This window comes from Apostichopus japonicus, chromosome 13 (genome assembly GCF_037975245.1).
Source record: "Apostichopus japonicus isolate 1M-3 chromosome 13, ASM3797524v1, whole genome shotgun sequence".
NCBI lineage: Eukaryota > Metazoa > Echinodermata > Holothuroidea > Aspidochirotida > Stichopodidae > Apostichopus > Apostichopus japonicus.
Window position 1 is genome coordinate 18,216,556 of NC_092573.1, and position 26,332 is coordinate 18,242,887.

Here is a 26,332-nt window from a genome sequence, read left to right on the forward strand (position 1 = left end):
TAACATACAGATTGATAGAGATATACTAGTTTGCTATGTATGGTAAAATGGTAGAGGTGTGTTTTAAGACTAAGAGGACAACCACTTCCTTCAGCAATCCAGTACTTGGAGCTTCTACTTATAGCGGTTACAATCAATTTTAATCGTAATGAAATACGGTGTACATTATGAACGAGCTTATATACCTGGTTTATATCTTTGATCGATCCTTGTGATTGTGGAGATGACACCTCCTAACCCCCCCCCTCAACCCCCCCCCTCCCCGCCACTTGGCGAAGTTAGAGCATAGCAGACGTTCACTTCCGTCAATGTCATACTGTAGAGCATTGTGATTTTGTGTCATCAATATTGAGCAACGTTAAAAAGATATTTAAAGGGCGACTGATAAGGCCTTTAGTCAGTCAAAGGCCTTACATACTATAGACGAAAATTATTGTTGACATGTTGGATACGCAAGCTATAAGCACACTGCTGTTAAGCCATGTTGGTCTACTATATCCTTTTTTTTATTTTTGAGATATGACCATACAAACAATCTGATGCTAATCAATTCAAGTAGCTGACTTCTTAGTCTAACACACAGGTCATTGGATTAGTTCATCAGAAGCAACACCAATTCAATAGGATAAACAAAGATGTTTTCATGGCCAAATAACTTGCTTATAATGCGTTACAAATTTGATAACGACAATTTCTTTTTGCTCAGTTAATATGACGTTGAAAGAAAATGTTTTGGTTCAGTTTTTAGAATTAAAAACAAACAGACAATAGGTTAACATTGGCATCCAGGCCTGTACTGATTGAAGAGCTGACGTCATTGTCAGTTTAGCCTTAAAAAAGCATTCCAAATACTTAGGATAGCTTAAAGCTCGGTGAAAATCTTGACAAAGCGGAACACCTATACAAGCATCACTGCCACATTATAATATTTCCCTTGTGTTTTGTACCAAAAAGTCTACCTTAGTTACCCTTTAAATGAATCATACATAATGCAATTATGCAATCATGGGATGACACAATGATGACAATCAACGGGAACAAACTGCATTCAGAATGAAAGCTGAACAAGATATATCCAGAAATAAATTACGAAATTTTAGATTATATATGAAAATACATTTTTCTATTTTATCTTTCTTGCAACATATCCAAGAAACGCCACATCAAGGCGCATGCACATTCCACAGGAAAAATTTGTTTGGCCGAGTATGAATTCAAACAGGATTTATTCGTCTGCACTATTTAATAGTATTTGCAATCTTCCTATACATCAAATATTGTATAAAGCATATTATATATTAAGCTTTGAGAAGGGGCAATAAATGATGTACTGGGATAAACACAGAACTTCAGTATTATGTGAGTGAAAAGTGATACTTACGGTTGTTTGAACACTGACTGTCCACAAAAGACAATGTAGAACACAGTGTCAAGATATAAAATGACACGTGGAATTTTATCGCCATTCCAAAGAAGAAAGGTTCTTCATCAATATGAAGTTATTTCTGTTCTTCTTTTTTCGAAATATTCTGTAATAACAGAGACTTCTGGAAAACTTCTTCAGTGAGTACTGTCCAGTGCACGCATGGTTAAATCATGTAAGAACATGCCAGGATTCTATATCCAAATCCTAAACAAAAATAAAAGTTGTCTTGTGTAATGAGGAAATACAAATTTAATATCCCCGTGACGTCTTTATGTATAATCATGTATCATTGCCAACCAGGAAAAGCTCGTAAACTAGTATTTGATACACACATATATTTGATAGAAATACTTCAAAACAAACTAGATACAGTTTCAACATCCAAAAAATAACATTACTTTCCTGATTGTGTTTCCTTTCACGGCAAACATAATCCTGGACAATTGCTCATTAGCATCCAACATGTAGCATTAGGCTAATCCATAACCACGAGGTGCAAGAATTCCCTTCGTCTATAGATCTTACGGTTGTCATGAGTCTATACGGTTTACCCAGTTCAGTCGCAACGTTCCCATGTCAGTATAGCATTTGTGTACCGCATATTTAGTGTGAGTCGAACGAATATCAATTCATGTCACGTTTACCATAACTCAGTGTTCCAGTTATCAAAAATTCAAGATATTCATCTTTTTAACCTTACTTAAAATGATTCAAGTTGAAATGATAAAAAGCTTTAGAAATTGACAAATTGAAATAAAACGTTATAAGAACTCTCATTTCCCCCTGCTTCATTATGTAATAGGTTGAATCTATGTATGAGTTTATCAGACACAAAAAAAAATATTCCGTTTAGCTTATATATAGCAGCAACAGATGTGGGAAGGGCGGACTGAACTCTCGGTTTACATGTTGACCGCATCGGAACAGGTCACCATCTTGATTCATTGATTCAAGGCCCAATTTCATACGGTCACCGATTAGAACACTTCTGAGCTGGGCAGTCCACCCATAATAGGGTTGGGGATTACAAAATCATATAATTTTCTCCGAATATCAACTCAATTTCCTTAGTTTCTGACAAGCTGACTTTAGATAGTCCATCATCTTCATCACCACCACCCCATCATCAATCTGCTTAAAGTCTCAATGCGTGTTTGCCAAATTTTAACTTCGACCTTTCCGGCTTACTGCCCTTTTCAGTGAAAATAACACCGTTCTATGCAATTTTCTTATTGATAATCATTATTTTGATTGAGTTATCTGTCGTTATACATTTTGAGCTGAATAAAATCGCCAGATATTTTAACGAGTCCGTACATTCTTCCAAACTTCAAGCAAAGTTTGCAAGCCCCGCCCAAAGATCATGCGCAAATCAAATCTCTCTGTTTTGTTGGCGACCGTTAGGCCTACTTTACTTTCCCTTTCGTGGAAAGCCTATACGTTAGGTCAATTCTCTTGAATAGTATCTTTCTTTCGGTCTTACCAATGTAGCCTGCGAAATTGTGTCACTTTTCTTCCATTGCAATGAATAAACAGGTGTTTTCAGCCGTTTCCTCCGTGAAATTGGTTAAAAAAGTGGACGATACGAGTATATATAGGTTACATGTGTGTAATGAACATGCTGATATGGGCGGTCGCAGTGAGTTAACGGTAAATCGTTCGCGACAGAAACGATATTTCTTTCAATTGCGACAGTTTTTCTCCATTTAACCCACCTGGTCAGATTGCATTTAGAATAAGAAACATTGAACCTGCTTCGGAAGTTTGTTTTCCGAAATTCATCAACAAACACGTAGCCTACTGAGACTTTAATTCAATGTCGATATTGTTCTTTACCTATGTTGGCGTTCCATACGTTATACTTGTTTATGTTTTTCTAAGTGCACTCGGCAGCTCATACGCCGATAGAAAGTAAAGCGGAGTATTACAAACGTATCAAACCAACTGGGGAGATGATTGAATTTAAGCATCAATTGTATGCATGATAATTGAAGGATATTTACATATTACTACGTATCTTTAAGATTTAAGATTTTCAATCTTTATCAAGTAAAAGAAAAGAAGAGTAGTACGCCCGTGCGAAAGAATACCTGCGAATTAATATATAACAACTCTGTGGCTCTCCTAGTTACAAAGACGCTAATTTAGAAAGTAGTTCCGTTAAGGCCTACATTGAATTGGTAGCGAAAAAAACGTCACCCATTACTACAAGTTTCGGATATAATTCGCAAAAAGCCCGTCGATACATAAGTAACAAGAATTATATTGAGGAAATGGGACTGACTACGTATGGAATGTAGTGGGTAAGTTTGCATAGTCCCAGTACTTTGCATGTGAATATCCCTAAGCATTTATTTAAAAATTCTTCATAACAACCAAGTTTCTTATGGTCGATACTTCGTAGTAACACTAACGCAAGTATCGCTGATAATTTACTGACACTATAGTTATATAACTGAAAGTAGCAGTTCCACGACAATAGAATGTTACTTGTTGCTAGAAAACCGTTGAAATAAACCAAAGTGGAGTCATTTATCCAACATGTGACCAAATAATGAATGAAACTTGACTTAAGTTATGCTTTCTTCGCTATCATTATCATCATCATCAATCATCGTAACCTACTGTACACTCTAATCGTATGGTTGGTGAAAATGAGATTGAGAGGGTCAACTATATGGGCCTAATTTAAATGAATTAACAATAACATCGACAAATGGTCATACCAATTGGCCTAGTGCCCAACAAGAGAATCTTGTCATGTTATTAATTTAACATGGCAGCGGGACGAATAAGGAATAAAGCCCTCACTATTTACCTTTCTGCAATGCTCATGTTTGTTAGGCCATGGGAATGAAAGGCTCCCCTAGACCTTCACAAACTTTTCCATTATTTGCCCAAAATGGTCACTCGATCACACAAATGCAATTCCAAATGATCAAACAGCAGTCAAAGAAAGTATTACGCATTCAGAGACTAGTACGCACATGTACCCAGTAATTACCAAAACAGGTCTGCATCAGTGTTAGCTTATGGCTTCGTGCAAATTGCATTTCTGATCTGCTACAACTTGACAACATGATCATTAGCAACAAAGACATGTATCATGGTACATTGCAATTAAATCCTTACTAGAAATAAATTTTTCAAAAATGATAAAAAGCCTCATGCCATTTGAAAAATGTTTATAATCTGCAACGTTCATTTCCAGGGCCATATTCTATAGCAGCCAGATGAATTTATAAGGACTACTGTATCACTCTACCACCTGATGGCTGGAAAAATAGTAATGAGTACTGCCTTGTCATTCATGCGACAAAGAGCATGACTCTTCCTTATTCATCTGGCAGCTGACAAATTAGATTCATTGATCTGGTTTTGAGATCATACCCCCACTACAGGAACCAGATTCTCTTGACCATTAAATAATTTCTGTCTTGCCATAATGTTGAGCACAGTCTTTCATGGAATTGGTATTCTGGTTTGGGAACTGGCTTTACAATCTTGTTCTTTCAATTGTCTTGAAAAACTTTGTTCACCATACTGTAGCTGCACTGCAGCAATGATGATGAGCACCTCCCTCATACTTCGAAAGTGGTCAGATGTAATACAAATCTCATCTGTGGAATGGATACATACAGTAGCAATGGTAGCATGCCTGCATTGTAACTCTTTGATTACTTATCAAAGAGAGAGGCTTGGTATGCTGTAAGCCTGTGTTCATCCCAGATCATCAGAAAGATAGGCTATGAAATGAGCTTCTGTTGGCTTCATAGCCATTTGAATACTTAACTACTTACCTACTGTACCGTAAAGACAGACTCTTATACAGTACGAAGTGGGTCTGGACTCTGGACAAAGGCAAGTATACAGGTCTATGACTACTGTAGAAGGTCTGTTATCTGCCCCTTTGGAGGAGGTCTGTTATCTGCCCCTTTGGAGGAAACATTGCATAGTACTAGAAAGTTTGCCTTGGTCAAGAGAATCTGGCTCCTAGTAGATTTTGTTCAACCCATAGCACTTGATTGTGTGCCAAAATCTCTAACTGTTTATGCCAATCCTGTACTCAGGTGCCTTACTTTATCCTCCTGCAATCTGTTCAGAGATAAATGAAACTTTCACAAATTCAGACCCATAGGCTGTATCATCTCCCCCTTCCATACCCCATCCCTCTCCCCCTCTTCCCCTCTCCCCCTCCCCCCATTTATAGCATTCAGTTTGCAGCAAATAAAGTACAATTTCCTGTAAGACTGCAGAATCCACATTGTAATTTGTACTGTATTACATGTACACAATCATTGCTACAAAATGCTCAAAAGTTACATCTCTATTTAATACATGATGTGTCACACTAATGATGTGTCTACAGTATACAAATTATAACATTTTAGGCATAAAACTCAAGAGAAGAATTTGACTGCTCCGGTCTCAAATAACATGACAGTTTACAAGTCATAACATATTAAAGTTGACATATATAGTGCACATATGTACAATACTGGTCATTATTGTACTTCTCTCTGTTGCTGGTGACAAGTTAAAGATTTTTACCGTTTTAAAAAGTTGACTGTTTACAAAAACTGTTTTCAATGTAGTGGGTAAAAGTGGCAAGTTAAATGCAATTATGTGAAAAGGTTTAAAATTTGGTAAAGTTTCATTAACGTTAAGTAACAGCACAGTAGATATGGCATCATCATGGCAAGTGAATTGAAATTTCTTTGTATTCAAAATATATCAATTATCCACAAAAGGAAGTACAAAACAGTTTGCTCTTCAGCAAATTGCATTTCGATGAAGCCTTAGATTTGAAGACAAAAAAACAAAGAAGATTTATTTTTAAAAGAAATTTATGTGAAGCTTTCAAAATAAAAAGGAAAAATGCCATGATGAAATGTCATACCACCTACTGGGATTCTAGGAGTAGAGTAACGAACAAAGAAGAACAGATAAAGTCACCTGAGGACAGCCCTATCTCAATTTAGCAAGGAGATATTGAAATGTGATCACATATCAGTATGGAATTTCTTTTGTGTGCGTGTGTTCCCTGTTTTCACATTGTCTGCCAGTAGGATTCACGTGAAAAAAAAACTTTTTTGCAGAATTTTTATCTTGATAACTGTCCTAGTCCAAAAAGCAAGAAAATTTGAGTGTTAATGATTTCATAATGGCTAAACCATCCAGTATTCAATATATTCAGCTAAACTTCTGGAAACTTCTCTTAACTTTAAAGCTATCTAATTGATAATGAGATTGACTGACATTCAACATCATTTGTCCTTGACAAGTAAGTGTACAGTTATGCATCGCAAACATGTGACAGTCTTTGACGGCAGTAAAATCTTCATTTCCTACTGAGCTTGTATTGTAATTAAGGAACTGACTGTAAATGGTTCATATGTTACAGTATGTGTGGATGGAGTACATTAGTCAGGACTGCTACTTTAATTTATGAGCCTCAGCTGTTTAAACTGTGTCATTGCTCCTAACTTTGAAGTGGTTACAAACCGCAGAACTACTACTAACAGTCTAAACCATTTCAGAGATTAATTTTTTTGCTAATGTCATCATTTGCAGTTTATATTTGAAGTTAAATGATATTTGTTGTACATTTCATAAATTATGTCCTCCCGTTCATACTTGAAGGCAGTGGTGGATTTGTGGGGTATACAGTGCAAGTCTTTTAGGTTGATGCTCTGCAAGGATAAAATTAAAGGATTAGTCCAAGATGAAAAGAGAAATGTTGGTCATAGTATTTACTGTAGTTTCCAGTACAGTAGCTACTGTATTGATGGTTTTAAGTAATTCCCCTTTAGAAAAGGCTAAAGTTCTGGAAGGCTCCTTTTAGATGTCAGAGGTGAAGATGTTGGCTCCTCAGTGCAGGCCCTAAATGTAAAAGTGTTTATCATTTTATATCAAGTTCTAATAACTCTACCAAAACATGTTCTTTTATTAGGGTGTGAAGACTCGCACACAAAGAAACGTCTCATGTCGGTAATCTGACCTAGTTTCGACTGAGGTGTAAAAGGAGTGTTAGACACCACCATAGATCCCAGAAAACACACACACAGCTTGCTACCGTCGGTAATTAGACACTAGTGTACAGTCACTTCATGCAGCTACGGTCATTACCCATAACACAGTGTACATATCAGCGATGGACATCTCAGTTCCAGATAAAAGCTCTCACAAGGTATCACGTTACATTACTGTCTACATTTTGTAGTGATAAGAAAAAAACTTCACTTGCAAGCAACGGAAGTTAACTATTTTACAGGGCGGCACACGGTTTGGGGTGAGTCTTCAATGCCTTTAACATCATATTAACAACAGAGCACCCTTGGATGACATTGAAAACTATCTGTTATTGAGAGTGTTTTTAACTTCATTGTTTATTACATTGTATATTACTGTATGTGTATTTAATATAATGTGGCTGTCTTTCAAAGTGCAGTCCTACGGTACGGTACATTAAAAGTCTAATGTTTAACCTTCAAGTATTCTGTTACTGTTCATCTGAGGAACTGACCTAATGGTCTGTGTATTTAAGACTAATAACAATCCAGTTGTTTTTGTTGGTTACTTATACCATATGTTTAAAGGGTCATTCTCAAAATTTAAAGATTTCATAGAGAGACTGTAGGCTACAACCTGGCCTGACCATACAGTAGAGCTCTGCATATGTGTTTTAACAGGACTTCTGCATTGAATCACAATGCATTTTGTGCCTAAACGTCATCCTTTAAACAATTTTAATTGTCTTATTTTTTTTTTTAAAGACGGTTTGGTTCTTGATAGAATTCATGCACTGCATACTGTAGTAGGGACAGTTCTGTACAGTAAACCTGGTAGTACTGTCGATCAAGTGGACAGTACACTATCTCTGATGTCTGCAATCATTCACAGAAACATGTACAATATATTGTATGTAGTATACAGTATATATGTACTGTGTAATACAGATTTAAAAGTCATATAACATCAATTCTGAAACAGGTGTTCACTGTGTATCATCAATGTAGTAAAATTGATTCCTTGACATGGTAATTAAGCAAGAAGGTCATGCTAAATGCCCCACGGTAGTCCAGTCGATTTTACTTAAATACATTCCCAACTGTGGCTTGTTAGAGGCCCTTTTTTAATTAACTCCATATTCGTTAGTTAACCATATATGCAGAAGTAAATATTAGGGATATATACTTCCATGTTGTAAGTTACCAAACAGTGAGGGAGGGTTCATTTGTATATAGATATTGCACACCAATCTGTACTGTATAGAAAGATTGAAAACTCAATATCAATTAGATCGCGTTGCTGTACATTAAAGGAAAGCGTGGCTGGAAATTACTGTTTTCACAACAAAATAAATTGTAAGTACAGTATCTTGTAAACTAATGTGAAATCAGTGCCAATAAAAAAAATCTTTTTTTTTCTCTCAGAATTACCGAGTTCATTAAATGTTACAAGTTAACCCTTTATCCTTCTATTGTATGTGTGTGCGCGAGTTGTATAATTGTGCCGTAATTAGTGTAGCTTGGGCCTCGGTGGGAATGGGAGGAGGGAGGGGGTGGAGCTGAGGAGGAGTAGTTCCTTTCCCAATTAACTCAATAGTCATTTGACTCACAAACTGAAACACTGGATGCATACATGTCTTAATAAGTACTGTAGATACACCTGGATTAATCTTTGGTTAGAATTCTGTGTATTTTTGTTTAGTGCTCTGTTACGCTGTACACAGTAGCTTCAGTAATTCCTAAGTTCATAACGCCTGGATATTAAGTCAGACCTGTTTGTAGTCAATGTGTAATTTAATGCGGTCTGTCTTTAAGTCATCACATGTACAGTATGATGAATGCATGTACAGCGTAGCAAATTCAACACAAGCACCAGAGGAGAAACATTGGTTGAAGCAACTTTATTTCAGATGGCCAAAGGGAACCAAAATCTCACTATACTACAGTTAGTTATGAAGATCCTATTGCTTACTGAGGGATTCATAAGATTATTAGACACGAAAGAACTTTGCAATGTATATACAAATTTTGCATCCGCTTCGATAACAATGTGCTGTAATGATGTCTGAAATAATTTCATGTGATAACTGGGAAAAAACTACCATGCAGGTATTATCGCATACTGTACATGTGCACACATTTTGTTGATACTTAATTTCAAAATCATTCGAGATGTTGTGGTGATTGCATTGCTCATTGCAATACTATTGTGGTACAGTGCTGTTCTATGAAGCATAGATCTATTGTTGTCCTAATTGGACTTAAAGGTATGTCAATGACAATGGCTTTGTAACTTCGGAATCATTTGGAAGGGGTGGAGTTAATAATCAGTTATGTTTGACTGAACACAGACAATCTCTCTCTGTCCCAGAAGTGGCGGTTGAGTTTTTCAGTAAACCTTTTAGTAGACTGTCTTCCAACTTGATTAATATTTGTTATTTTTTTGCTGAAAAGAAAAGAAAAAGGAAGCCTAACTAACAGTAGATACTGACAATCAATTATTCAGAGGATGGTCCTGCCAGATACATGTTATTTTCATTTATTTATGTTTCTTTAAAATATCGTTGCAGCTAAATTATGGTGGAGAAGGCATCTGAACCAGACAGTGGAATAGCAAGCACCCCAAACAAATCAACGCCCGTATCACACAGTGCAAAATCCAAGGATTCCGATAATGTAGACCCAGTGGAGAGAGAGGAGGAGATAGAAGATGAAGGGGAGGGTTACCTAGAGGAAGAGGAAGGAGAGGGGGAGGGTGGTGGGGACAGTGGCCTTGAAGAGGTCACACTGGAGGACTCCAGAAAGGAATTACCAGAGAAGAGATGTCCATCATCGAAGAAAAAACGAAGAAGAAAGAAGAGGTTGGTAAAATACTGACATATGGCGTGGCTGTATCTTTAATTAATGGTGGTATATTAATGGTGATATGGCTTTAATTAATGGTAGTCTATTAATGGTGAAGAGGTTAATTACTGACATATGGCGTGGCTGTATGTACACTTTAATAAATGTTGGTATATTAATGGTGATATGTCTTTAATTAATGGTGATATGTCTTTAATTAATGGTGGTATATTAATGGTGATGAGGCTTTAATTAATGGTGATATGTCTTTAATTAATGGTGGTATATTAATGGTGGTATGGCTTTATTTAATGGTGATGGCTTTAGTTAATGGTTGTACAGTATATTAATGGTATACATGTACAGTACAGTTTTTATACCTCTTGGATAGTGCCCTGATAGGACGCTGAAGAAATGTTTGAACTCTGGGTTAGTTTGATTGTCGCTTCGTTTGAGATTGATTTGATGTCGATGATAATACAAGCACTCATGCACAAAAAAAATCACACTTGTAGCAGACACAATTGCATGTGTACAGATTTAACATTTCAATACCACCGCAACATAGAGTTCTGCAAGTTGTTGAGTTAAATTCAATACCACCACAACATATATTTCTTCAAGTTGTTGAGTTAAGTTCAATACCACCGCAACATAGAGTTCTGCAAGTTGTTGAGTTAAACTAGCTTCTCAGAGGGAACACAATACAGATTTAGTTACTGGTTTTACAGTAGTATGCCTCAAAGGAGCATTCTAATCAGGTAATTGAAGTCCTAACCGCACATATATGCAGTATACTGTAGAGTAGACAATTATAAAGGCTTTGTTGCCTCATAATTGTAGCAATTATTCTCTTCAGACAGATACTAATGCATCATGGAATAAATTACTGTATTTTTCACATTTTGAGACTGTCAGTTTTGACAATTATTTTGTATGTTGTACAGTAGTGTCAGCACAGTAAGGGCAAATATTACACACAAAAAAATCATTTTAATTTTACTGACTTGCAATGCCTATTGTTGATGTTAAATGCAAGAAGATGTAGGATATGTTTGTCCTATGAAATTCTATCTTCCTTTTTTTTAATAGGGTGATTGGTATCAACCTCAATAACTGCAAGTACGACTCAGGTGAGTGAGCTAATATCCGTTCTAACTATATCTCTACTCCTTTACCTTCTTCTATCTCATTTTGGATGAGGGGGAATGGGGGGCAGGATGGAAGGGGTATTAAGGCATAGAAGGATCAGAAGCCACTCCCACAGTAGATCAGTAAAATATATTGATGGTTTGCAAGCAGAACAAACTACACACTTACTAGCACACCTTCAATTGAGAGTATATATACTATAACAATTAATACCTGGTGATTGCAGTTGCTCCAAGCTACTGTACTACTTTAGTCATGTTTGAGACCCTTGTACTTTAAGCCTGTATAAGCACAGCCTTTGCTAGTTCTGCTGTGAAAATTTGATTAAATCCTCACACCCTAGACTTTTTTTAAACCATCGTGCAGAGGAAAACCCCTTGTTTAAAGTCTCAATGTGTGTTTGCCAAATTTAGACTTCAACCTTTCCAGCTTACTGCCCTAAAAGCTCACTAATAATGACACTGTTCTATGCAATTTTCATATTAATATTCATTATTTTTATTGAGTTATCTGTCGTTAAACAGTTTGAACTGAATAAAATTTGCCAGATTTTTTAACCAGTCCGTAGATTCTACAAACTTCAATCAAAATTTGAAAGCCCCGCCCAAAGATCATGCGCCAATCAAATCTCTCTGTTTTGTTTACGACCGTTAGGCCTATCTTACTTTCACTTTCATGACTAGCCTGTGTTAGGTCTCTTGAATAGTATCTTTCTTTTGGTCCTACCGATGTAGTAGCCTGTGAAATTGTGTCACTTTTCATTCCATTGCAAGGAATAAACAGGTGTTTTCAGACGTTTCCTCCTTGGAATTGGGTCAAAAAAGTGGACGATAGGAGTATATAAAGGTTACAGGTACATTTGTGTAATGAACATGCTGATATGGGCAGTCGCAGTGATTTTACGGTAAATCGTTCGCGCCATAAGGGCAACAGAAAATAAATTTCTTTCTTTCAATTGCGACAGCTTTTCTCCATTAAACCCACCTAGTCAGAGTGCATTTTAGAATAAGAAACACTGAATCTTCTTCGGGAAGTTTGTTTTCCGAAATTCATCAGCAAACACGTATCAAGACTTTAATAGCCGAATGAAGGCACGCCCTCTGTAACGAAACACACAAAACAGTATCATCAAAGTGCAAGTACAGTATGTAGCGCAATGATTGAGCAGTATGAACATATTGACCAAGAATGCAAGTAACTGCAGCTCGTGGTGTCACGTTTCCAAGGTGATTACCTGTCTGAAGATCAATGGTTGTGTATCCCTATCTCTATATCTCCATCATTAAACAAACTTGATGAGGAGAGGTATTATTGTTAATCACTTTATAAAACACCTCTATCACTCATCTCTGTTTGTTTGCCTTCATTGTTGTTTGATCTTCCCATTAGGGCTAACCCCTACAGCTAGTGTATTCAGTTTGCTCATCCTTTCATTTGTTTTGGATTAATGGCCCATCACCATGATAACAAGTCTGTAACTACATGGTGAACATCGAGGCATGTACATACTAGCAAGGGATCTGAAACTCTACAGTACTAGTAAATACAGTAGTAGATGTCTGTTAAATGACTATGTAAAAAATACAGCTGAGACTGATACACAAGTTGTGTGCATGTCCCCGCATAGATGAACAGTGCATAGGAATCATAGTAAACCTAGGGTACTTGTGTCTGGTTGGTTGGAACCTGTTAACTGTTTCATTTTCTAAATAATAATGTTATTTGAAATTAGTAAATATATACGATCGATTCTTCTAGCATATATTAGAAGAAAGACAAGAATGGAGATAAAAAAGCTTACTTAACAAAGGAAAATAGAATATTGTATTTACATTTATGGTAAGACCAACATCCATCATTTGTAGCCCCCCTCCCCTGTTAACCACACCAAATTCCCCCCATCCTTCAACCTGAATGGTTTACACATTTGCTGCCTCGCTCACCTGTCTCCTCAAACCAAAGCACTCTTGCTGACATATCTTGTCAATAGTCATCTGGTAAATCTGTTGATGAATGTCCTCCCTCTGTGACCATTCATCCCCTTACTGTACTTATGCAAATATAAAGGGAGTATCATCAAAACCGATTGCGCATGTTTCATATACAAGTTCATACTTAGTTTACTGTACTTGATTGATAATATACCCAAGCATTGAGAGTAATCACTGACTTTTTGTCTCACAGTCAGGAGAATGTCCAAGAAGTTTGGGATGAAAGAAGTTGGGGAGGACGAGGACTGGACTCTCTACTGGACTGACTATTCCATTGCTCTGGAAAGAGTGATGGAGATGAAGAGATACCAGGTATTAAAAAATTTAAAATGCTGATATCAAGTTTGGTAAGCTAGTTAGTTTGGAGTGCATATGCTGATTGGAGACAGGTAAGTAAATATCAAAGCCAGTCTGCTTAGATTTAATGGGTGTAGGTTGGAAAGTACATAGACTGGAAGTTTATTAAAGGAGTGTTCCTTACAGGTAAGTAAATATCAAAGCCAGTCAGCTTAGATTTAATGGGTGTAGGTTGGAAAGTACATAGACAGGAAGTTTATTAAAGGAGTGTTCCTTACAGGTAAGTAAATATCAAAGCCAGTCAGCTTAGATTTAATGGGTGTAGGTTGGAAAGTACATAGACTGGAAGTTTATTAAAGGAGTGTTCCTTACAGGTAAGTAAATATCAAAGCCAGTCAGCTTAGATTTAATGAGTGTAGGTTGGAAAGTACATAGACTGGAAGTTTATTAAAGGAGTCTTCCTTTCATGTAGTCCAATTATCACCAGACAAGAGACAAGAAATAAATAAGTCGTAAAGCAAACTAATACTGGATGTCAGCCAGGTAGTCATATCAACCTCAGAACCGATTGGCCGGATTTAAAAAAAATATCTGTAACAAGCAAGCACTGAATAAATGAATAAGACAGAAATCTTTTCAGACTGTGAAAGTACATATTCAACATACTGTACAGTAAGATGGTTGTAACTGCTTCTACTGACAAAGAACATTTCTCTGTTATGTAGAATTAACTGTATCATTAGAAATTTGAGAAGACTTTTATCACATTTGAAATTTATTCTCAACAGAAAATCAACCATTTTCCTGGTATGAGTGAGATCTGCCGCAAAGATCTGCTGGCCAGGAATCTCACAAGGTTGCTGAAACTCTTCCCAAAGGAGTATGCCGTCTTTCCAAGGACATGGGTGCTCCCGGCTGAGTGAGTAAAAAAAAAATCTTAAAGAGAGGAAATATAACTGTTAATAGACTAATGCAAAACCTGTGTACAGTAGCTAATTATATAAAGTTAGAGGGCCTGCTTCTTCAATTCTAGCAAAATCTTCTTCAGAGGCTGACTGGTTTAGGCCTCTGAAGACTATCCTGCAAGGGTCCAAACGTCAGACCCTCAAACCTGTATCTGCAATGTTGCTGATTATAAAGTCATCTAATACCATTGTTACAATAATAAGGCTGTTGTTACACTATGTCTAATAAAAAAGTCATTGAAAGGGATTATAGGTGGTTGATTTAAAGGGTGTGAAGACTTGCGCACAAAGAAACGTCTCATGCCTGTAATCTGACCTAGTTTCAAATGAGGTGTAACAGAAGTGTTACACACCACCATCGATCCCAGAAAATACACACACAGCTTGCTAGTGTACAGTCAGTACATACAGTTGCGGTCAATACCCACAGCACACTGTACAAACGATACAGCTATGGACATCTCAGGTCCAGCTAAAGATAACAATGTACCATGTTTCATTACTGTCTGCATTTTGTAGCGACAAGCAGAAAACTTCACTTGCAAGCAATGGAAAGTTACCTTTTTCAGAGCGCGGCATGTGGTTTTGGGCGAGTCTTCAATACCTTTAAGTATTTACATTCAGTCTACAAACCCGGTACAGTACATCTTAATTGAGGAAATTGTAAGAAACCCTGGTTACGTTGACGTCATTCCATTATTTCGGGTTTGTCTGGTTGCCAAATTGTTGGGCTTACTTTTTATATAAATAAATATGTACAGAACTCATCTTCAAAAATTAAAGATGAGGAAGAGAAAAGCAAATATTTGATGTTCAAGTAGGTATCAATTTTTTTTCCCTTACTTGCTGGCATGCCAGTTTTCTGAATGTTTTTTTTTTGGGTATAAATGTCTAATCTATGAAATAAAAATGGTGTCTTTAAAGAACTCCTATACGCAAGCACCATTTGTCTGCCCTTCATAAGCTAAACCATGCTGTAATGGTAATAAATGGTTTACATATATATTTTTATATAGACCATATAAATATATAAATAGTCATTTATATTATTTTTTCTGTTTTCTTTTTTTTCACTTTCACAGCTATGGTGACTTTCAAGCCTTTTGTAGATCTAAGAAAAATAAGACTTACATTTGCAAGCCTGAAAGTGGATGTCAAGGAAGAGGTATCTTTATTACAAAGAATCCTAAAGATATCAAACCAGGTGAACACATGGTTCTACAGCAATACGTATCAAAGGTATGTGTAGATACGAGATGATAGGATAGGCAACACTAACAACATTGTCTTCTATAGAAAGAGCTAAGGAATATTTGGGTAGAATAGACTTTGATTTACATGGCTTCAAGTTTACAAGTCCTGTTCTCCATCAATTTATCTATCCAGCCCTTGAGTGGGTGGCAATCCATACAGTTTAGAAACATTTTTTGGCAGGGATGGGGGTGAAGAGGGGGAGAGGGGTTGGTGTAGAACCAATTAGAAGCTGCAATACCTTGCACACTGTGTAACCAGCAATCACACTCCACATTAATTGCTTTGCTATATCCCTTATAGATATGAGCATGGCAGTACTTTGAAACCAATTGGATTTTCTTCTTTGCGTTTTCACTTCCAGCCATTTCTTATCGATGGTTTCAAGATGGATTTCAGAGTGTACGTTTTAGTTACCTCATGCGACCCGCTTCGTATTTACGTCTTCAATGATGGCCTGGCTAGATTCGCTACCATGAAATATACAGAACCGACCAATGGCAACGTTGTAAGTGAACAGTGTTTCTCTCTCTCTATCTTTGGAAAACTTTGGAGAATGGGAATGGGGGTGGGGGGGGGGGGGTAGTGAAGAGGATTGGTGTGTCATAATCATTGATTCTTTGCTTGTTGTGTAACATTGTAACCTACAATTTTGACTTGAAATATCTTGCAGGATGATGTCTGCATGCATTTAACCAACTATGCAATCAACAAACATAGCTCAGACTTTGTGAGAAACGATGACACTGGGAGTAAACGGTAAGACAGTCATGATACACCCGTATGGTACTCTTTGCTTACCTGTCTCTACACCACCTTAGAACTCATTTGTGTCTTACCACACATGTATACAGCTAACTGATAAACACTGTCGCAAAATAGGATCCAGGGTGTGTAATTTAACCTTTCTTAATGTGCCAGCCCAGCCAACATTCTCTAGTTAATTAGTCTTTGTCCATGATACATGTAAATATTGTAATTGTTCCATCATTTCCAGTGTGTGTACTTTAACCTTTCTTAATGTGCCAGCCCAGCCAACATTCTCTAGTTAATTAGCCTTTGTCCATGATACATGTAAATATTGTAATTGTTCCATCATTTCCAGTGTGTGTACTTTAACCTTTCTTAATGTGCCAGCCCAGCCAACATTCTCTAGTTAATTAGTCTTTGTCCATGATACATGTAAATATTGTAATTGTTCCATCATTTCCTTTAACTGAGGGTACTTCAGATACCCTGGTTAATTCCATTGTTCTTTGTTTTTTTTTTGTAACACTCAAAAGAGAAAGTGTCACTGCAGTAGTGCTGGAGTTTGTAGAAAACAAATGGGTATTCATTTGCATAAAACTAATACTTTCCAGTCAACATTGTCCTCACATTTTTTTGCTTTTTTTTTAGGAATGTTCTTCCATTTTGTTAGTGTCCCAGTCAGTTTAGCTATACTGCTGATAAACCATCTCCACATTTGGTCACTGTCTTCGCTGGTCAGTGAGAGAGGGAAGTGGGCTTCATTCGTAACCAACGTTTTCTCCCTCTCTTTTATCTTAAGTTAACTTTTGTGCAAAATATTCTGTGTTTTATATTACCCTTGGGGTTTTCTTGCCTATCACTAACCATTTCAATAAGTACACAAAAACCTAAAAGAGCAAGTCATCACAAGGTACTTTAGACTGTAAGAACTTAAGGCGTTGTTCTGGTGGTTTATAACTGTTTTGGGTGGTTACGAAATATGCAGACAGTAAGTAAAAAATTGTCATTAAAAACCAGTTTTAAACATGTGAAATGTGCCTGACTTTTGAAATTATGCAGCAAAACCTCTACCGTGAATCAATGGTTTGATGATCATGGCTACGATAAGGAGAAGATCTGGCACGACATTCATGACGTTATTATCAAGACACTCATTTCCGCCCACCCGATCCTGAAACACAACTACAGGACTTGCTTCCCGAACCACATCAAGGGGAGTGCCTGCTTTGAGATTCTGGGATTCGATGTCATGCTGGATAAGAAGCAGAGGCCCTGGATACTAGAGGTAAAAAAGATAATCCAGTAGATTGCAGACTTTAAGTATGAATACAAAAGCATTAGTACAAGGACTTGTATGATTCCAAGTACCATTTCCCTTGTTACTAGTACAAGTAATTTGTTATGAGTACAAGAACAAGTACCAATTCCCTTGTTATAAGTACAAGTACAATGTCATTAGTACAAGAACAAGTACCGTTTCCCTTGTTATGAGTACAAGTACTTTGTTATGAGTACAAGAACAAGTACCAATTCCCTTGTTATAGATACAAAGTAACATGTTATGAGTAAGAACAAGTACCAATGCCCTTGTTATGAATACAAAGTAACATGTTATGAGTACAAGAACAAGTACCAATTCCCTTGTTATGAATACAAAGTAACATGTTATGAGTACAAGAACAAGTACCAATGCCCTTGTTATGAATACAAAGTAACATGTTATGAGTACAAGAACAAGTACCAATGCCCTTGTTATGAATAGAAGGACTTTGTTATGAGTACAAGAACAAGTACCATTTCCCTTGTTATGAATACAAAGTAACATGTTATGAGTACAAGAACAAGTACCAATGCCCTTGTTATGAATACAAAGTAACATGTTATGAGTACAAGAACAAGTACCAATGCCCTTGTTATGAATAGAAGGACTTTGTTATGAGTACAAGAACAAGTACCATTTCCCTTGTTATGAATAGAAGTACCATGTTATGAGTACAAGAACAAGTACTGTTTCCCTTGTTATGAATACAAGTACTTTGTTATGAGTACAAGAACAAGTACCATTTCCCTTGTTATGAATACAAGTAACTGGTTATGAGTACAAGAACAAGTACCAATTCTCTTGTTATGAATACAAGTAGAAGCCTCTGTTTGAATAAGTAGTGAGTACTGCACTAGTATATATACTAGTGAACAGATCCACGTTAGAGCAAGGTAGAGCAAGGGGTGTATTTCTGAGGTCATAGAATGGAATCCAGTTCCATCGATGTATCTCCTAAAGTTTTAATATGAATACTTTTTGATCGTAAGGTTCCATTTGCTTTTGTCAGGTCAATCACTCCCCAAGCTTTCATACCGATTCTAAGCTGGACAGAGAGGTGAAGGAGGACCTCCTCTACAATACCATGTGCCTCATCAACCTGACACCGTTCGACAGGAAGAGGTGCATCGAGGAGGAACGGAGGAGAGTGAAGGAACGACTTCTACAACGGGCCAAGCCAAAAGAGTTCAGGTCAGGAGGTCAATAATTCTTGCAAAAATCCAGTGCTGATCCGTTCTTGAATTTTATCTGGAAATTAAAAATATTATACACTGCACTCATTGGGAAAAATCTGTTAGATGCTTTACAAAACACTGAAGATAAAGTTTTGGAACTGTTCATACTGCCAGTGCAAGTGCTCTGAAACATGATATGATAGGAGAGTATAGAGTGGTGCTAGCATTTGGAAATTGTCCCAACTGGCCATTAAGAATTATACCTGCATATTTATGCATGATGACGACGAGCAACTACCCTCCTGCGTTAGGTCTAATGTTCACATCAATCACACCCGAACCGTATGTAAAATGAACATCTTATTTTTCACTTAATAAATACAGGAAGGAGGAATTTGAAGAATCTCAGGCTACAGCCGCTGAAGTCCAGCTCAAATTTGAAGATGCACACGTCGGTAACTTTAGACGTATCTTTCCCTGTGAAGATTCCGAAAAATATGACAAATACTTTCAGCACAGCGGCTCTCTCTTTCAAGAAACTGCAGCTTCCAAGGCTAGGGGAGAATGTGCTAGGTAATAATTATTATGATTATAATCATAGCTGACTGGCTTTTCTTGGTTCTTCTTCCAAACTTCCCCTTGCCTCTAGGTAAAAAAATTGGATAAATAAACTATTGTGCATCTGAGCATACTTTAAAACAGACCTGAAATGGGTCTCATAAAGTGACACTTTTGGCTCCATCAATGTCCATCAATTCTTAGAACAGGATGACAAAGAGGGTCACATAGTAACAGCAGCAGGACCCCCACCAATTCTCTTCTTGTTAGGTCTGGTTACCAACTACTGACAGTAGGACTGAAGTTTTATCATGTTTCAGTCACATTTGGAATTACATCATATAATGTTTTCATATTTTATATTATTGATTGCAAGCAGTAAATTCAATTTACTTGGGAGGTGTTCCTTCTAGCTTATAGTCCAGTCAATCTATGACCACAAAATGGCTCAACCTTAAACAAATTGCAACAGAATGTTTTTTAGCAGTGTTAGACTGATAAGTGTCTTAGAAACATCACATCCAAAATCCACATTGATCCTGGTTATCTAACCCAACCAAAGTGGCATCTTAATACAACATGGTGGCGGGTGTATGTTTTCAATAAATATTCGAATATATTTTCAGATAAGATGTCAAACACAATTAAAGCATAATCAAATCATACGACTGTACCTTTAAATAATGAACAATGGTTTTAAAATTAGATTTAAAAAAAATCCTTCAGTGAGGACGCTCTCCTCATCGCCATTTGATCAAGAGAGGACTATATATACATGTAGGTTTATCTTTTCTAATAGTTCCTTATTTAATTTATGATTTAATGTGAACAATGTTTACATAACGTCAATGTGCGCATAAGAGTATTGAGGAAAAACATACTTGCCAGGCAAATAATATGAAAACATGTGACTGTCCATTGTCATCATCTTGCATGGGCAACTCTTGATTTAAAAGACAAGAACTTTTATCACTAAAACTGAAATTTAATTTCTTTACACATTGCCATATTTGTTGGTAAAAAAGCAGCGAGTACTATGCATTCGCAATCGAGCTAAACTTTCAGTGCCCACATCGCGTCCTGTAGCTCCTTAGTACTTTCTAACCGGGCGATTGGATTTGAGACTTTTGTTGGAAGGGGGGGTGGGGTAACTAGGACAGTGGTATAGAGTAACATATATTTCTTTATTTTTGCAGGTAGCGAGGTGACAAAATTGTAACATTTTATACATTTTTTCAGTGTGTTCCCTCTCACTTTAGAAGGACATGCCCCTCTTGATTAAACATATTATTTATCGGTGGATGGTTGTCATGGCAAAAGTCCTGCTCCAAAAGAAGTTTGACTGAAGTAGGTCTGGCGGTAGCATCCGATGTTCAGTTTTTTTTCATCAGTAGCTTGTTTTTCCTGAACAGTAGAAGCAAACCACTTCTTGATTATCTTGCATTTGCAGACAGCAGAGGGAAGAAATCAAAGCAAAACAAGAGAAATTGGAAATGATGCTGAGAAAGAAACGAGCCGAGAAGAGAGATTCAAATGGACTGAGACCGGAGAGTCCCGGTGGAGATGGTAGAAATAGGAGGAAAACAAAGCCATTGGTCCCTAGGGTAGCTTCCATTAGTAAGAGGTCAAGCCACTCAAGAGCTAGCATGGAAGTAAGTCTTCAACAATTTGCCATTGACAATGAAAAGAAATTATTATTTGTTACTATTCTTCATTTCACTTTTCACAAGTTGGTTAATATCCTACCATTAAGATTGCTTTATTTTTACTTTATCTTTACTTTATTTAGCCAATTTTCCAGATTGTTGATATCAAGCTATTAAGATGTAAAATTAATGTCTTTCTTTTTTTTATAATATAAATTCGTATTTTTAACAGAGGAAGATAGAATTTCGAACATAAAGAAAAAGGATTTTGTCTAGCTCACCGATGGATAACAGGCTAAGAAGATCATCAAACATCTTATGTCTGTACTAATCTGTCGGCTTTCTTTCTAGAGGTTTCATTGAAAAATTGGTCTCCTAATTAAACAAAGAAAGTGAAATCAATTATTTCAGTCACTTTTAACCGTCTAATTCTATCCTCACAGACGAGGTTCACGGATGCAGAACCGTTCGATACCTCGCAACCTCAGGACATCCTGGAAGAAGAGGAACTGGATAGGATCAGCGGCTTACTCCAAAGGGATAATCTGGTCAGGGGATTAGGCGTGGTAGAACATGTCTACAGGTTGCTGCATTGTACTCCTGGTACCATCGGTGTCATGAAGAATGCTGAAAGGCAACCAAATGTAAGTCATCAATTAGATCAAGTTCAACATAAGGCCCGTTCTCTCTTTCTTATTCTCTTGTTTAATTTACTTATTTATTTAGTCATTTTTTCTTCTTAATATGAATCACATCATTTCTCCTTGAACTTAAGTTAACTTGGAAAAAGAGCACATACTTTTGGGCTAGGATGGGATTGGTACCAAATACCTCATACTAACATGCCCTGCATTCTACCAACAGAGCCGTCCAGCCTTCATTGTTGGCAATCCCTCAATACAAGACTCTGTGGCTTCATGGTTATAGGGGTTGGCAACAACTAAGTTCTTGATAGCTCCATTTACACAGCCCAGCAGAGCTTGTAACCTTAAGGTCACTAGTTCGAATCCTGTTTTAGCCAAAAATGTGTCTTTTCTTTTGAATAGTTTTGTCAATTTTTCTGTCGTAATATTACTTACATTTTAACCAAAGTTATTTACCAGTTACAGGGGACAATTATGTATTTGTGAGTATGATTACTTTTAACTATCCTACAAATAGCATTATGTGAAGACAGATAACCACAAATGTCTTGAGCCTTGATCTATCCCTCACTTTCCCTTCCTCGTTTGTAACTTTCTTCATTCTTATGCTCTTGTTTTCTTACTTCCAGCAATCTGTATAACTCAACCCCTTTCCTGTCCCTCTTTGCTATTATCTCTTCCACTTTCCTTTCTGTGTTTGTTTTCCTCTATTCCCTAGTATTCCTTTAGACGTTACCCTCGAGTATACACCTCCTCTAACTTCCGCAATCAGTCCTTCAGCCAGAACAGTGGTTACCTCCACTTGCAAGCTCCACCCCTGCAAAACGCAAGGGATAAATCAAAATCGAATAATCACCGTCAAAAATCCCAGTCCCAAGATGTGGACGGTCACGCTTGCGATGCTCACTGTCAAATAATCAATGACAAAGGAGAGAACCAGAGATATCCCATGTACCATATGACGTCTCAAAGCCCCAAGAGACAGCAAGATAGTCCCGGTACGGGGAGATCGGAAAGTCCCTCTAAGAGAAACACCTGGATGAATATCGTCAATCGGAAACAAGGCAACGCCCAACCGACCACGAATAGCATACTGACCGTGGAAGCGATCAAAAACTGGACCCCCAACAGGAAATCTAAAAGTACGGAGGAGTGCGAGGGACTGCACCAGTATTTACTCACCAAGGGGGCTTCTAGAATGGTGGATGTTTGCTGCAGCAGCTTAAGTTCAGGAAAAAATCCCACTGAGAGACAGAGGAACTCAACAGAAATCAAGAATGAGAACCAACCATTGTCCGTGAAGGTAGTTATAGACGTAACCAGAACCGTGCGTCCTGATGAACCCAGCCACAGTTTTGCTCCCATTTTCTCTAAATCATGTCGTCAATGTTTTCCCATCTTCTTGTTTTGAAAGCGTTGTTTACATTTGTTCATGATTTTGTTGTACTTTTTATCAAGGGAATAATACTATGCTTTTTTCACGGTTAAGTTTGTTTCCTTTTGTTATTGGCTGTTAGTTTACATTGGTTCTTGTTTTTCTTCTTTTTTTTCCCCCTCTTTTTGTGTTTGGTTAATAAGGTTATTCCCCAACTTTGATTATGGTGCCTGTTGCTGTTTCCTATGTTTACTATTTTTTCAGTTTTGAGCATTCCTCTATTAGAATGGCTCAATCTGCTTGTTGTGTTGCATATTGCATTTGTTATTATTCTTCTTTTCTTTTTTTAACACCAAGTAAACAGCAAGGAGAGTATTCTGTTTGTTTCATGTCCATCTTTGGGTCAAGCTCCATCACTCATAATTTCATGCATCAGACCATGTTCTTTTCCCTGTCAGCAGTCTTTCCAGTTTATAAACAGTTTTGTAAAGTTCGTGCTTCGTAAGAGAGTCATATCGGAGTTATTCTTGCTGGTCTTCATTTCTTTCTATCCTCTGAGCAATTCCTATTCAGTTCATAAATGCTGTTACATGAAATATTTCAGCTTTCTTCCTTTGTTAAAAGTTCTTTAAGGCCGGCCATTTTATCATTGTCATTCTATAGACAGCATGATCTATTGATTACGATCTTGTTAAATCATTGAGCCACTTCTGAAGTTCTCATTAACTTTTTCCTCATTAATTTTTCCTCCATCAGCATTGTTCAAACCTCTTTTGTTTTCTCGCAATAAACACAACCCTTGGGTTTGAACTTAAACTAAATCTAGGTGCATTCCTGCTATGTTCCTATCAAACCATTTCAGTTCTTCGTTTATCGGAGTAATTTGTCTGGTTGTTCTTCATTCACCTTTCACTGAGTGATGTTCAGTTCATCATGAATGCTTTAACATGAAATATTTCAGCTTCAATCTTTCTTACAATTTCTTTAAAGCCGCTTGTCAGGCGTTGCTGTTCTGTGGACGACATTTATTTACCTGTGTCGTCAGTCCCGGATCGAAACTCTCTCTTTGAGGTTTCCTTTCATCCACAGTGTTCGTGCCTCCTTCATTTGTTCTTGGACATGTTTAATATTTTCTGCAATGTTCACACATTTTCTGGTCTTTGCTGTATACTGTACTTCCACTTGTCAAGTTCAAGAACCTTGTTCAGTTTTGTTCGCCTGTTGTCTTGCGCATGAAATTAGCAAAAACATGCCAACTTCACTCATCATACAAAAATATACTCATGGACTTCTCTGCATGGTTCTTTGTTAGACAATTCCATGATACACATATAATTCAGTGGCTTATTTCTGAGATTTAACATTAACATTGACCTTCTTTTCATTTCCTTCAGTTTTGTCCAAATTCTCTCGAATGAGAAACAAGTTTATCTTCCCATGTTTAACTTGTAGGTTAATTAACTATTGGCAGTTCATTGATACTTGAAAAACAGTGCATGACATATTGCTATTAACCACCTGTAATGATAAGGCACTTAGTTTTTCCCTTGAACCTGTACTGTGTAACCAATTGTACTCATAAAGCAGTCTATTGTTTCTTAGTAGTAGTAGTAAGTTGAGTCTCGTCTATTCGACATGCTCAGTGATTAACCTCCGCCACGTTTTACGATCTTGCGCAAGGTTAATTGCTTCCTCGAAACTGTTAATATTAACATATTATATTAATATTGTTTCTTGCATGTAATTATTATTGACAATCACACTTATTACACCCAGTGTTAATTGTACTAACCAATTGTACTGAAATAAAGTTAACAAATGCTTTTTGCAAAATACTAATCTGCACAAGTAAGACAAAATATAACCTGTTCTTTCAATAACATATAATGCAATGAGCTTTTAATATTTGTGCCAAGGCTTTATCGTATATTAAATCTTGCATCATTTATCAGAGACATTTTTTATCGTCATTTTGATGATTGGTTTTTATTGGTTTCTATTTCATTTTCGCATCAAGTTGTGTTTAACATTAACCCCATTTTCCGACTCAGTTATAATTCCTAATGATTAATCCATCTAACAGATTAGGGGCATGCAGATAACTTCAGCCACAAACAGTGAAGTCAACTTTCTTGAATCCACCTCACTCGGCTCATCTACAATTAACAGCAAAGCTTTCAGGAAAGATTCCACTAACCAACAAATTATTATAAAGGTGAAGCCATTAAATTTATATCAGAAATAGCAGGTTGTTGTTTGCTTTCTCAAAACATAATATCAAAAGAGCATTTTAAATTGTGACTAACTCATCCTTATACAACCTGTTAGTAATTTACTTCATAGTGGAAACCTACACAAGAAATGATTCTCTTGTAAATGTAAATTGTTTAATATGACGTGCCTCAGAAAATTGTTTGATCCACATTGGATGCCAACGAGCTAAGGGAAGATCTGTGCCTTTGCCTCAACAATGTTTTGGCAGGCAGAATCACAAATATCATTCCAAACAAAATTAATACAAATCCTGGTAGAATTCAAGTTCAATATATACATACAGCTTTAAAGTACTTTCTTTGTCAAATGGCTTTAAGATGATTTGTTTTCATGTAATGCTTTATATTGCCATAACTTTGTATGCCTTCATATGAATGTATCAAGATCTTTATTCTTTTTTTTTTTTAATTTTGCCAGTTAGACCAACAAGGTTTACTCATTGTTAAAATTCATACACACATAACAATGCTGTCATAAATTAAAAGTAGCTATTGACATTGATCAACATTATAACCTCTCACAAGATTCAAAAAGACTCTTACATGTCACAACAAATGTATATATATACAACATCAAGCAAATCCTGTACCAAATTCTCAAAACAAACAAACATTGAAGAATAGTTACTAGCCAGTTGCATAATTACTTTAAG

At 36.7% G+C, this 26,332-nt stretch overlaps 2 protein-coding genes across 7 annotated transcripts in view; one reads left to right on the forward strand and one right to left on the reverse strand.

Moving 5' to 3' along the window:
* Positions 1–1,700, reverse strand: part of LOC139978282 (uncharacterized) — a 31,244-nt gene extending 29,544 nt beyond the window's left edge. Inside the window, exon 1 of one of the 2 annotated variants that reach the window (XM_071988342.1) lies at positions 1,382–1,700. In XM_071988342.1, coding sequence (XP_071844443.1) covers positions 1,382–1,466 — 85 coding nt within the window. In that variant the 5' untranslated portion in view covers positions 1,467–1,700. The remainder of the gene's footprint in view (positions 1–1,381) is intronic. The other variant, XM_071988343.1, reaches the window with a different exon arrangement.
* Positions 1,701–3,576: 1,876 nt separating this feature from the next.
* LOC139978285 (tubulin polyglutamylase ttll6-like) overlaps positions 3,577–26,332 on the forward strand; it is a 34,695-nt gene continuing 11,939 nt past the window's right edge. For 2 of the 5 annotated variants that reach the window (XM_071988345.1, XM_071988346.1), the window contains exons 1-15: positions 3,577–3,729; positions 10,008–10,298; positions 11,374–11,414; positions 13,618–13,736; positions 14,510–14,640; positions 15,769–15,925; positions 16,302–16,445; positions 16,611–16,696; positions 17,747–17,972; positions 19,018–19,199; positions 19,568–19,756; positions 21,192–21,393; positions 21,831–22,031; positions 22,750–23,334; positions 25,490–25,621. In XM_071988345.1, coding sequence (XP_071844446.1) covers positions 10,015–10,298; positions 11,374–11,414; positions 13,618–13,736; positions 14,510–14,640; positions 15,769–15,925; positions 16,302–16,445; positions 16,611–16,696; positions 17,747–17,972; positions 19,018–19,199; positions 19,568–19,756; positions 21,192–21,393; positions 21,831–22,031; positions 22,750–23,334; positions 25,490–25,621 — 2,679 coding nt within the window. In that variant the 5' untranslated portion in view covers positions 3,577–3,729; positions 10,008–10,014. The remainder of the gene's footprint in view (positions 3,730–10,007; positions 10,299–11,373; positions 11,415–13,617; positions 13,737–14,509; positions 14,641–15,768; positions 15,926–16,301; positions 16,446–16,610; positions 16,697–17,746; positions 17,973–19,017; positions 19,200–19,567; positions 19,757–21,191; positions 21,394–21,830; positions 22,032–22,749; positions 23,335–25,489; positions 25,622–26,332) is intronic. The other 3 variants (XM_071988347.1, XM_071988348.1, XM_071988349.1) reach the window with 3 other exon arrangements.